A 13,736-nucleotide genomic window follows, 5' to 3' on the forward strand; every position below is an offset into this window, starting at 1 on the left:
TGGGACAGCTCAGTTTACTCGTGGGTGGTTTTGACATTCAGCTCATTAACATGTTTAGTCTGAAAGAAGGTTGGAAAGGTAGTAAATAAAAAATTGGAGGGAGAAATACAGCATCTCTCCAGAAGTTACTCCTTATGTCGCAGTGACAATGCCAGTTTCACTTAGAAGGAATATTTTCCTGATTTTATTCCAAGTATCCACAACTCATCCAGAGCGAGCTGAAAGCCTGGTCAGTGTGTTTGTAGAAGTAAATGCATCGTGCTCAGAGTAAAGGTTACACTCTGTGCTAGCCCCAGGAAATTCGCAGCTTGGCACGGAATTCCAGCGTGGCATGTGAGAACCTGGGCACGCTGGCCCACAGCCAGGGAGTGTCCCGTGGAAATGGAGCCACCCCAGTCCATCTGCACGAGCTTACGGCCCCTTTGTGTCCCCTGGTGGGGAAGGCACTGACGTGGAACTGGCTCTGGGTGTTCTGGCACGGGGTGGCTCCACAGGCACCCCCAGGACCTCCCGTGTGCTCCTGCCACGTGCTCTGGGATGGCCCTGATGGAGCAGAGGTGTTGGACCAGGTGATCCCTCCCCACCTGACCCATCCCGGCATCAGGTGTGAGCCTGGAAATGCAGGCAGTGGGTGTGCAGAGCACAGAGAACACGCGTGGCAGCGTCTTCGGCTGCTTATGTTGGAAACTGCAAAGTACTCCAAATAAGTTTCTCTTGTTCGGAAATACAATGGGCAATTTAAAACCCCGATTAGGCGCGTGTGCAGCAGCATTTCCCATCCGGGGAGACGAGGGGGATTGCTATGGAGCTGTATTGTGACTTCCCCGATATCAATCAAGCCCCCATTATGTAACGAGGTCTCCATCACACGCGCCCCAGTGTGAGCCCCGCCGCGAGCACCGAGGCTGCAATCCCGGCTCCTTTGTCCTGCCCTTCGCCAATTTGCTGCAAAATTGAGGATGAGGCTTGAATTTGCCATTGTGGCAGCGCTGGGGCTGTGGCTGGGCTTTGAGAGCAGTTATTTGCATTGCCTTGATTAGCATGTCACCTGCTTCATTAGCGGAGAAAAGGCTCCTCCACACACTTGGCCAGTCATGCAAATTGAGGAATGCACGGAGATCCTTCCCCTCTAGGACTTTCCATTATTAGCAAAAATTGGTAGATTCGGTTTGTTCCTTCCTCTTTCAGAAGGTCACTTTTGATTTCCACCTCCAAATGGAAGTTCTTATTTAAGAGCCAAAGTAATCGTGGTCCCAAACTTTAACATCCAGCAGTCCTGCTTAATGAAAGCTGATGCCAAAGGAAAACCCAGGTGTGTGCAGGGCAGGTGGAACCTCCATGGTTTCAATCTAATCCTTAAACCAACAGCCGTCTGTCTGTCACCCAATCATTAATTTTACTGGATGTCAGTGATGTGTTTTTAGAGCCAAAAAACTCCCTCCTGTACAGGACCTAAACTTACCGATGCCTCAGTCAGGTTTTGGAGAATTTTTTTCACTTGAGAGTCCAACAATTGTGAATAAAGCTTTTTATGATGTCAGAGATACTCAGCTTTTGTGGAAAATAGTGCCCCAAATGGGGAAATTAAACAGATCCCTCGCAGAGTTTTTCTTTGAGATCAGGAAGTTGCCATGGGGCACCAGATCTCAGTCCAGAATGGGAAAGTCCTAACACAGATTTGACCTCGGAAGCTGCAGGGACAGAACCACCAGCAGCCCCAGCAGGGTTTTCACCACTCTCTGCCTCTGCTGGCACAGCCGTCATGGGCAGAGGAGTTCAGCCAGAATGACAAAAAAAAAATAAAAAGCTTAGAAAACCCAAGAGTGAAAGAAGAAAAAAGGAAAATGGTCATGCATGAAATGTCACTGCAGAAATGAATCTGCAGACGTGAATGACCCGTTCGTGGGCTGAGGGGAGGAACAGTGTCACCTTCCTCTGCTGACCAGCTGACACAGCCTCTGCTCAGGCTGGGGACAGAGTGTCACCTCCTGAGCCATCTGTGCCAGCCCTGGAACCACCCACCCCCGCACCCTGCACCACTGCATCCCCCGCTGCCGGGGCGGTGGCTGTGCTCTGCTTCTCTTGCTGCAGCCTCGGGGGAGAACGTCCCTCTGTGCATCTCCCCACAGCTCCTGGGAAGGCACAGCCGCAGCCCAGGCTGCACCCCGCTGCTTTCACACGGATCACAGAGCAGGGCAGGGCTGGGCCACTGCTCAGGCACACGCTGCTTCTGCCTTTTTAAGGTAAAGATGAAGCAACGCTGCACATCCTCAGGGGTGCCCTCTCAGGCTGTGCTCAGCCGCCTCCCTCTCACCTGACTGGCAGAGGCTCCGGGAAGCCTGACAAATTTGTGTCTGCTTATCCCTGGATGGCAGGAGGGGAAGGAGTGAGTCAGGTCCGTGGCTCTGCTGCTCAGGGAAAACGGAATCCTGCTCCTCCACCGAAATCCTGCTCCTCCTCCACCGCGCCAGCCCGGCGGCAGCCGCAGCGCTCCCTCTGCACACACCTTGCTGCAGAGGGGAAGACAGATTTGCCAGGAGATATATATGGAAATACATGTGATTAAGGAGTCACAATCTCACCGATAAATCTGGCTGGGAGACTGCTGGTCGGGCTGCCCTCGTTCCTCCCTCCCGCTGAGCTTTCCTGGTGACCTGAGCCAGGGGCACGCACCCACCTCAGACACTTGTGTGCACTTACCCGATTAAAGATGATTAATTGTACCAGGTAGTTCCTGCTGCATCTTAATCAAATACACATAATCAGCAATGCTCCTGTGCACACGATACTTGGAGCTGGAGGGGTTTTTAACTCTCACAGCCACAAAGCTAAACTATCAGTGGGGAGAGTGTGAGGTATCCCAACCCGGAGTGAGCGCTGGTGAAGTTCCCTGGGTGCCAGTGCCTCTCACCGCTGGAGGAGGGACATGCTCTGGTTTTTTAAAAAAATCAACCTCTGCCCCTCTGGGCACTGGGAAAAGCCCCATCCTCACCTGCCAAGTGACACCACATCCCAAACACAGAACTGCCACACACCCCCTTGGAGGGGACACAAACCACCACCAGCCTCTGACTGTAGAGTATTTTGCATCATTTATTTAAATACCTATATTTATGCATTTACAAATTTTCATAACTCTGTCTGTAGCTTTTTTTCTTTTTTTTTTTTCTTTTGTAGACAGTATTGCAGAGAAGTCAGCTTCTGTAAAATGAGGTCCATGTATAAAACTATGCAGCGGATCAGAGGGAAAAAAAAAACCAACCAAACAACAGCCCGACAAGTTTCCTTTCACACTCTGGAGAATCAGAAACCAAAGAAAGTGACCGAATGAAAGGGGACAGGGAGAGGAAGGGGTGGGACAGAGCAGCCTCAAACCAGTGGCTCTCACACAAGCATGACACACATCAGTGCTCAGCTACAGGACACGTTTCAGTCGGTGCAGTGCCTGTTTGCTAAAGCTTTAGCAGGCACGTAGGTCTCTAATGAAAAAATAGAAGGAGAGGATCCTACACACTGAGAATGCAAAGCCTGGACAGCCTCAGCTCGGTCCTGGGAGACTGCACCGACTCGCCAGTAGTGCATCCTCATTCCAAACTTCATTTTGCATAAAAAGTTCCCTTTAAGAAATCTTAGCATTTAAAAAACCCGGTGTCTGAGCTCTTCTAGCCTCAGTACTCTAAAGAAATCTCTTGAAAAATACCTCCTGCTTTCCTCACTCGGAAGCTTCAAAATAATGTTTTGCTTTAATCGATACCAATTGAACAGCTCACGGAGTCCCAGCGTCATCCCTGGGAGGAAGAGGCAACAAATATGGCATTGCAAGATATTTACACACATGGTACAAAAATGTCCAAGGGTATGAAAAAAATCACCAGTTACACAATTTTGCAGCAGCCTCATTTACACCTGTAATTTTATACCATTTATTACATTGTACTAACACACCAGATCCAAAGATGTGCACTCCCTTTAGGACATTCAGGAGTTCCAAATATATTGTGATTGCATAATTCATATTGCACAATTGTATAAAAACATAAATACTAGCTATTCTATTATTTTTTTTTTTAAATACAAAATACATGTCACATAGTCAAATAATCTTTTCAAGTGCAATTCAGGTGCTCTCTTTAGTCCTTCCAAGGAAAAGGCAATTTTGATAGTTTTGGCACAAAGTTTAACCTCCGTCCCGTGCCAACAGTTCTAATCACAATCCACGTGCCCTCAGCTTGATAGAGTAGCAGTCATATACATCTAAGTATAAAACCAGGGTATTTACAGGATGCACAGAAGGTGCAGGGAGCAGCCTCCGGGCTGGGGATGGTTGGGGTGTCCCGGAGGGGCCGTGACCCTCCCAGCTCAGGCTGGCTGCTGCTGCAGGTTCACATTCATGGGCGGGGGGTGTCCAAGGAGACCGATGCGCTGCTTCTGCTTCCTCTGCTCTGTCATCTGGAAAATTAACAAGTTTGCTCATTAGGCCTCGGTGCTTCCTGTGCGTCAGCTCGCCCAAGGGCCTGGTGTGCTCGGCATTTTCTCTGAAGCACTGGCTACAAGCAGTGCCTGCTCCCGGGGCAGGGGGGGACTCCAGCCCCGTATGGCCACAAGCCCATGTGTGCCCAGACATGGGACAGGGACATGTGCCAGGGACAGCTGGGCAGAGCCTGCTGGGCAGTGGGAATTGGGAATCCATGCAGGGAGCAGCCTGCAGAAACCTCCCCTGTCAGGAATTCTCTGTAACCCGGCCAGCAGACCAGACGGAGGGGGCGGAAAAAGGGGCGAGCCCTGCAGTCAGGCTGGGAATACCCTTGCCTTTGCTGGAAAAGACTGAACACTCCCTGCTCTCATGTGCAGTGAGCCAACAGCCCTCCCACCTGCCAAGGCAGGACTTAACCACCTCACTGCCACACACCCCAAACTTGGGCACTCCCCACCTGCTTCCCAGAAATTAAATAATGTTCTCCTGGTTGGTGAGCTGTGGAAAACGGATCACTGTTTGTTATTTCTGATATCGAGAAATGGCCACAATCCAATGGCTCCACTCTGGTTTTTTAGAACTTTGGGAGGTTTCTGACAAGTTACATAAGCCATGTAAGGGATGGCTCTGGCTGGGCAGGGTCTCAGGACTGAACAGCTGGATCCCACAGCTGGATCCCACAGCTCCCACCGTGTCATGGCTGTGGATGAGCCAACACGTGGGATGGCTCACAGGGAAGGCCAGGACAGCCCCAGCCCTGCACCAAGGGCACCTGGGCTCCCCCAAGTGCCCCCACACCCCCTGGGCTCAGCACACCATGGCACACGAGCCACACTCCCATCCTGCTCCTGCTGCTCCTTCCAGCTACATCCACCGTTAACTCCTCCAGATTTTGCTGTTTAATGACAAATGCCAGCCAGTGTCACTGCTTGTGGCAGCAACTCCAGGAGAAGGGAGGTGTACCTTTGGTTCATTTGAGACACACTTGGGATCATGGAATTGTTAAAACTGGGAAAGATCTCCAAGATCAAATCCAACAATCAACCCAGCCCCACCACCATGGTCACCACTAAACCACTTGAGTTCATGTGTTTAAACCCCAGTATCAGCACTGATGCTGGTGCAGGGTCTCCTGGTGGACAGCCATGTCTCACCCAGGGTCTGGAGCTCTCTGTGGGGAATGGGATTGCTCCAAACAGGCAATGCTGGACAGCCTCCACAAGTGTCCAGTGGCACTCCTTTAAGCAGCAGGAAAAGGGCTGAAACACCATCATTATTCCTGAAACCATAATTAATGACCTCAGCCCAGCACTTTGCTCACTGCCTGCCCCAAGGGGAGGCAGAGCTGCTGTTTTCCCTTTCCCCAGGGCTGCCTGCAGCCACACGGGGCCAGGGCACACCTCCTGCTCCTCTGCACAGCTGCTGGAATTCTCTCCACAAAAAGCTTCTAATGCTTCACAGGGAATGGGAACAGCAGGAGAGGGATCTTCCCAGAGCTCTCTGAACACACACATGACTCCCTGCTGAACCTGAATGTTAAACTGCTTCTAAGATAACTCACAAGTGGAAATGCAGAGAGACCACAAGGACTTGGATTAAAAACACCCCTTTACATTAATTATCTTCACTGAGCAAAACAAGAGTCACAATTTCACACTGCCAATAAACTGATTTAGAGGATGCATGGAATAAAAATAAAATAGGAATAATGAAAAGGGACTGTAGGAGATATTTTTTAGGCTGTGTAGAAAAGGGATGGTGCACCCTGGTGCAGGTGTTTGTAGAAGATGTGGCTTTAAAAAAGGGAAGAATAAAGCAACTAACCATAAATAAGAGGGAGAAATGCAATTTTAGTGTTGATGCAGAACATTATTAATCCTGCACAATGCTTCATGCTTGTGTGGAGGGCACAGGGCTGCAGGAGGGAGCAACTTGGTGCCATCCCATTTACTGGAGAGTAAATCTCCAGCAGAAGCTTTCCAGTGACAGCACACCTGGGCTAACAGGCCATAAAAGCCAGGCACAGCGAATCCCCAGGGAGCTGCCAGGCCCTGGAATTGTGCTGACAGGACCCAAACACTGCCCAAGGGGTTCAGCTGAGCCAGGGCTCCCTGATAATGCCTGGCTCCAAAGGTTAGGGTGAGTTGGAGTCACCTCCAGGAGTAGGATCCCCACTGGCCACGGCCATGCCCGTGGGGCTGCTGGCAGCTGAGTCACCCTGAGCCACACCTGGAGCTGTCCCTGTCCCCACCTGTCCCCAGCAGCGATGTTCACACTCAGTGACACCAGAGGAGGGGCAGGGAAGGATTTCTGGGTGATTACATCTAATCCCCTGCTGCTGCACACAATTATGGTGTAATCTTTTCGCACAGAATTAAAGAGATCAGGATTTTAATGGCTCTTGGTGCACTTTGGGGAAGCAGGCGGGCTGGAACTCGGCTTCTAATAATTAGAGTCTCCAGAAACCTAACGAGCTTGAAGAGCAAATGAATGAGAGGTTTTCCCTTTATTTAATTACAAGAAAATAAATACAAATAAAAATTCCCTGAGTTAGTTCCTTTCCTGGAGACAGCTCCTGATCAGGAGGAGGGATATACTGGCTTTGTCACATAATTGGAGCATCCTGCATCTTCAGCAGGGCTCTCAATAATGGTACTTAGGGGAATTCCTAAAAGCTATCACCACATTAATGAAGCTGGTTTCCTCTCTTGCTTTTACAGTCAAATAGCTCTCTAAAAGCTAAACCCTTCATTCTTATTTTCACAAAGAGAGAGGAGGGGTTTTAGTGCTTGGTCAGCCAAGAGGGCTGCAAGCTTCAGGAAGAAATGTGTGTGAGGCTGCTGAGGTGGGGAGGCTCCTGTGCCTGCAGAGCACTTGGAGTCAGAGCCTTCAGCAGGGAGACACAGGACACATGGGGCAGGATAATTGTTTCCAGGCAGAACAGCCAAACCACTGCCTGGCAAGAATGAAAGCCCAGACAAAAAGAGCAACTGCCTGTGCCCTCCATCCTCAGACCAACTGGAGCAAGGGGCTCTGTGGCACTGAGAACTAATTACAGCCCGGGGCAGCGAGGCTGTCAGCTCCCAGTGCCCCACATTAATCCCTTCCTTGTGCTCCACAGGGTGCTGGGGACAGGGCCCAGCCCCAGCCCAAGTGCAGAGCGTGATCAGAAGGCAGGAGCCAGATGCCAGGCAGTGCTGTGTGCTCCTGACAGAGGAGGGCTCCATGGAGACACCCAGCCAGCCCAGCAGGGATGGGGCTGGTGTTGGGAGAGGAACTGACCCAGAGCTGCTGGGCCACTCCTGCCGCGGGCAGCTCCATCCACCACCTGGGTACAACTCAGCAATTCATCTTACTCAGTGCCAATACCTACATAAACGCACTAATTGAACCATCTGGCTCAGATTATTAATGCACAGAGACCAGCAGCCACCACAAACAGCTCCCACCAGCACAGGCAGCAGTGCTTTCTCTGCTCCCTCCAGTCAGGCTGGAATCCCTGTGAACACCTCGAGCTAAAGCCCTGCTGCCTCCGTGTTTCACAAAGCCTGGGCTGGGAACCAGCCCCACGGTGCCCTCGAGCCCAGCCAAGGCAGAAGCCAAGCAGCTCTTGCTGCAGAGAAGCTGCTGCACCAGAAGAACACCCCGAGGTGTGTGGAGCACCCGCAGCAGCAGCGCCTGGTGCAGTGCAAGCCTCTCCTGGGGACGTGTGTGCTGCAGGATGAGGGTGGCAGCAGCCACACCTGCACAGCAGCACAGCCACAGCACACAGGGACCTGCACCACCAGCAGCCACTCGAGTGCTTCTCCAGTTTCTCGGTGGGTTTTGAGGTCCCCACAGTGACACAGCCCTTGTGTCAGTGTCACAGCCTCTGGCTGACAGGACTGGGCTCAGATCTTTGTGTTAAAACCCCAAACAACAACAACATCACCACACACAGGCTTCCTGCACCAGGCAGGACTGATTGAAGTTAACTCTGGTGATTTTTTTAACACAGGCTTTCCCTTGCTGATGTGGCCACTTTGGAACTCTCCAGTTGGGTCAGCACCAGGCAGGTCAGCTGGGGCTCTGGAGGGACATCTGGTTTGTTCACCTCTTTCCTAACCATGAATGACTCTGGGAAAGCCTCCCCGGGGTTTGGAGAACCCCAGCTGGTCCCAGGGGCTGCCAGGAGCCGTGTGCTGCTCCTTACCTGATCCTTGAGCTCTGAGAGCTGCCCAGAGAGGTTGGTCACGAGCTTCATGGTGGACTCCAACTTCTCCTGCAGGTTCCTCAGCTCGTTCTGCTCTCCCTCGGAGTCGCTGCTGACCAGTGACATGGCTCTCATGCGGGGGAACCAGTCCAGGTTTCTCTCCTGAGGATCACACAGGGCACAATTAGCGTTAGCCACATGGAAACCTGCCCAAGAGCACAGTACAGACAGAGCTCTAAAGCCACGGGACATTCCTGGGATGCAGCTCCCTACTTATCTGCAGTTATCTGCATTTGCATCTCACTGGAAAGTTTGCAAAGTGCCAGCCCGAGGCACTGCTGGGAATTGGGGCTGCTCAGGGCTGGGGTTTTCTCTCCAGCCACTCACTGCCCCAGCCCCTGCTCCCTCACACACACCTCAGGTTAAACCCACTGGACACTAAACCAGCCCAGATCTCATGTCTGGACAAGCATTTCCCAGTGCTAGAAATCCACTGCCATCTTACAATCTTTTAATTTGTGTTTGAGGAAGATTTTCTGCTTTTTTGGTCAAGCAAAGCTTGGCTGTGCTCTCTGATAAAAGAAACCAAGATCTACCTGGAAATTCTTCCATAACTGAAATACTTCCTTTTTAATGAAAAAGAAAATCCTATTTTGACTGTCTAGTGTGGGACAGATACGTTACAATGCACTGCCTGTAAAGTTTTCCTTCAGCCATACAAATTCTCTAATGTTCCATTGTCTAAGTTGCAGTCAGGAATGTCACTGGACACACAGTCAGGCTGAGGAGCCTGCACAGAGTCACACAGGCACTCGGGTACATGCCAGAGATGTTAAAAATAAAGGCAGGAGCGGAACAGAAAGCCACAAGAGAGGAGGGGTGCACCCCATGTCCTGACACCTTACAGTTCAACATCAAACTGGTTTCCCATCCAGTCTGGTTCTCCTCCCACGCTGGAGATGTGCTCTGAAATGGAAGCTGAACTCGGGCTGGCTGAGATAAGGGTGTGTGTGCTCTCCCAGGTGACACAGCTGGCCAGGTGATGGGTGACTGCATTAACACCAAGGGATGCTGCTCATCAAAAATCAATCAACACTGCTGATTAGCAGCGACCAAAGCTCACCCCACACCGTGCTGGCCAGGCTCTTCTCTGGCCTCTCAGCTTCTTTTTGCAGCACTGCAAACTCCTGGGTTTTTGTCACTCCCTGCCTAAATCTCCAGCTCCAACCTGCATCCCCTCCATGCTCCCCTTCATTCCCAGGAGCATCCATCCTGCTTAATCAGGGCTGTGCACCTCTACAGAGAGCTCCAGTCACATCCTCTCTGCAATTCAGATGTGGTGCCAAGACTCATCAGCTTAAATTAGCTGCTTCTGATCTGCCTGGAGTTTCCTTTTGCCAGGATGAGAAGGCAGAAAGCAGGCAGGCCCTTTCCCATGCAGGCACCACAGCATCCCCACGTGATGCAGAACTGCCAGGAAGGCTGTTTGCTCCTGATCTCTGTTTACAGGGCAGATGGTTTCTGCTAATAAAAGGGAAAAAAAAATCTATGTACAAAAAAAAAAAAAGCCTTTAGCCAGACAAGTGCCAAAATATTTTGGACTTTAGGAAACACCAGTCCCACAATTAAGGTTTAATAGTAGGAACAGGCAACTGTGTTCTTCCAGCTCCTACTCATTAGGGAGGAGGGGGCAGCTCAACATTTGTGCTCAGGTCCAGCATCTCCCACCCAGGGAAAACCAACTACATCAACTGCACTTCCCCCTGTTCCTCCAGGGAAGAAACAAGGACAGAGGATGAGGGCAATTAGACTAAAATGCAATTTATATTTGCAGGTTTGCCTGGACCCTCAGGCCCACGTTCTGAGGTTTCTAGGCAGACACAAGAGCCCTGAAGCTCCTGCCTGACCCTTTCTTGCTCTAGAAATATTTTCCTTGTTCCCAAAAACGTTTCTAAGGCCATCCCCAGAGCATTCCCAGGCCCCATCCTCGAGAAGGATCAAAGGGATGAGGGAAGCACCAACTTTCCCTACCTGCAGTGTTTCATAACAAATACCCCAAGCACTTTCCAACATTACTCTGCAATTTAAGCCAAAGCTGCAGCTGCTGCAGGGGCTGTGACTTGATCATTCCTGGCCAGAAGGTGAAATCAAACAGCACCCACAGCTTCTGCAGCCTCCTCACAGCTTCCCCTCTTGCTGAGTTTCTGAAAGCCCCAGCCCTCAAAGTTGGTAAATCTTGGTTTTGATTTGGAATAAACAATAAAGCACCTCTAGTTCCTCATGCCAAGGTTGAAAGATTAAAACCAAACCATGCTCCACGTGAACTCCACAGGCTGAGGAAGGGGAAGGCTGAGGACAAGGACACAGCCCTCTGGGTGTCTCTGAGCTGGGGGACAGGGCTCACAGCTCAGCTGGAACTGGCAATGCCCTGCTAAGAGCTGACCCACCTGGGAAAGGGTTAATGGGCACCTGGGAATTCCCTGTGCAGGGACAGCCTTGGGGAAGGACCTGGACATCCCTGACTGGGCTGCCATGATCTGCCTCCCCTTCACTGGTGCCCAAACCCAGAATTTACCTGGACATGTCCAACTGCCACCCAGCAAGAAAGAAGGGGGTGTCCACCCACACAGGCTGGGAAAGCACCGGGGGAGAGGTGCAGAAAAATCCCTGAGGATGCAGGTACCAGGTAATGCTCCCTGGCCCAGGCTGGTGCTGGGACTCTGCAGAGAGGACAGGGGGAAGCTGCCAGCACGGCAGGACACAGCTCTGCCTTCTGCACACACTCTTCACCCTGGATTTCACTGGAAACCTTGAGCCTGCTCTCCAGCCTCCCCCAGCCCCGCAGAGAGGAGCTGGATGTGACCAGGCTGCTGACACACAGCCCATCCCTGGCCCTGCTGCGAGTGTGGGGGTGTTTTCTTTCAAATAAATAAATATTTAAGCAGAGCCAGCACCAGCGGAATGGAGCAGGAATGCTGAAAGGTCAGGGGATGGTGATCCTGCTGGGCCAGCTTGGCTCCCAGCACTGCCACTCAGGGGGCAATAAAAGATTTATATCTCCATGATCCAGTTTCTGCTGAGCTTCAGCACAGCCCTGGAGTGCCTTTAAAGACACGGCCTCACATCCCTCTGGGGGCTTTGGAGGTGTTTTAGAGGCACTGAGAGCCCAGAGAGGGGAGGCTGCCCGTGCTCCTGTGCAGCTGCTGGCACCACAAACTGATGCCCTGTGCTCCCTCTGCCCCAGGATCCTGGGGTATACCCAGCTCTCTGTTCCAAGGATGCTGGGGTACCCTCAGCTCTCTGTTCCCAGGATCCTGGGGTACACTCAGTTCCCCATTCCCAGAATCCTGGGGTACACTCAGCTCCCCATTCCCAGCATCCTGGGTGTCCTCCTCTCCCCATTCCCACCATCCTGGGTGTCCTCTCCCCATTCCCAGTATCCTGGGTGTCCTCTCCCCATTCCCACCATCCTGGATGTCCTCCTCTCCCCATTCCCACCATCCTGGATGTCCTCCTCTCCCCATTCCCACCATCCTGGGTGTCCTCTCCCCATTCCCACCATCCTGGGTGTCCTCCTCTCCCCATTCCCAGCACGGGCACAGCTCCTGTGCTGCAGCAGCGCTGACGAAGCTGCCTGACCGCAAGGGCTGGTTTCAGGTTTCAGGTTGCACCTCTTTTCCAGGTAAAGTTGGAAAAGTCCCCGTTGTCAGGCAAGGCGAGCATCACCGGATCTCAGCCACGGGGGTGACGGTGCTGACCATCCCCGCTTGGAAATGTGAGGAAGAGGAAGAGGAAGCGGTGCCGGGTGATGCACGCGCGATTCATTCTGAGAAGCGCCGGCTCCTCCCGGCTTCTGCCGAAGAGTTGGTTCTGAGAAAGGCTCAGAGGCGACCTCAGCACGAGCTGTGTGCCAGGACAGGCATCAGCTCTGCTCCTCCTGGCCAAGGCATGGCAGGGAGTGGGGCTCTCCTCGCCCCAAGGACTCTCCACTCCTCCCCAGGGTCTCCATGTATCCAGCTACCCCTGTGCTGAAGGGCTAATTTAACCCTATCCAAAATAAATCCCTACAGCTGCCATCAAAGGGCTGCCCAGCAGCATCACTTACAGAGTTATTTTCCTTGGAAAAAAACTCCAAGATCACCAAGTCCAAGCTGTGCCCCATTGTCACCTTGTCACTCAGCCCAGAGCACTGAGTGCCACATCCAGTTGTTTCTTGAACACAAGCAAGGAAAGGTGGCAGCAGCTAATTTCAGTTTCTGTCATGGGAAGTTAAAAATCAGACCCAGACAGCTACCAAAGAGCTCTGTGAAGCACTCTGAAAATTCATCTGTTTGTTTGTGGTGAGATGGGACTCCTCTTGGGTCTTTCTTGAGCTTCCTGGAAAAATCCCCACATCAAGTTCTCTCTCTGCTGCAAAGGGCTCACCATCACTTCTTCCACACCAAGCTGCACTTCTTTCCTCTATAAAAACCAGCACTTGGCAGTGTCCCCCCTCCATACTCAGAACATTCTCAACTCCTCACATGCCCGTGTTGTCACACAGGAGGCTGAGGGCACAAGGTTTAGGGTGCAATAACCTCCTTTTCTCTGTTAAATACCCCAGTGGCACTTGGGCAGGTGCAGAGCAGGGAACCTGGAACGCAGCCACCACTCCCAAAGGTGGAGGATGCCCATGGCCCCACAGCCCAGGGACAGCTGTGCTGTGGGTGACCCACTGAAGCCCAGCCAGGCACCACCCAAGCATGAGGGACTGCAGGGATGGGATTCCTGAAGGGCCTGTCCTGCCTCCCAAAAGGACAAGGCCAGCTCTGCACACCAAGCCCCTCCAGGCTGTTTGCATCCCCACTGAAGTAGGGCACCTTACACCTCCACAGCTGGGCAGGACAAGCAATTCCCCAGCACAGGCTGAGCCCACAGCTGGTGGCAGTGCTGCTGTCACCCACGTCCTCTTGCACAAGCAGGGTCATGGCCATGACTCAGGGCCAGCCCAGCCCTAGCCCTGGGCAGCTCCTGGGCACACTGGGCCCCACGGGGCTCTGTGCTCCCAGTGGTTTTGTGTTCCCAGTGCGT

At 52.2% G+C, this 13,736-nt stretch overlaps 1 protein-coding gene across 5 annotated transcripts in view; it reads right to left on the reverse strand.

The window, feature by feature from the left end:
• Positions 1-3,073: 3,073 nt before the first annotated feature.
• Positions 3,074-13,736, reverse strand: part of ITPR1 (inositol 1,4,5-trisphosphate receptor type 1) — a 160,342-nt gene continuing 149,679 nt past the window's right edge. For all 5 annotated transcript variants that reach the window (XM_088171226.1, XM_088171227.1, XM_088171225.1 and 2 more), the window contains 2 exons: positions 8,667-8,828; positions 3,074-4,449 (listed from right to left, as the gene is read on the reverse strand). In XM_088171226.1, the coding sequence (XP_088027352.1) occupies positions 4,360-4,449; positions 8,667-8,828 (252 nt within the window). In that variant the 3' untranslated portion in view covers positions 3,074-4,359. The remainder of the gene's footprint in view (positions 4,450-8,666; positions 8,829-13,736) is intronic.

Source organism: Sturnus vulgaris, chromosome 11 (assembly GCF_052056855.1).
Source record: "Sturnus vulgaris isolate bStuVul1 chromosome 11, bStuVul1.hap1, whole genome shotgun sequence".
In the NCBI taxonomy this organism is placed as follows: Eukaryota; Metazoa; Chordata; class Aves; order Passeriformes; family Sturnidae; genus Sturnus; species Sturnus vulgaris.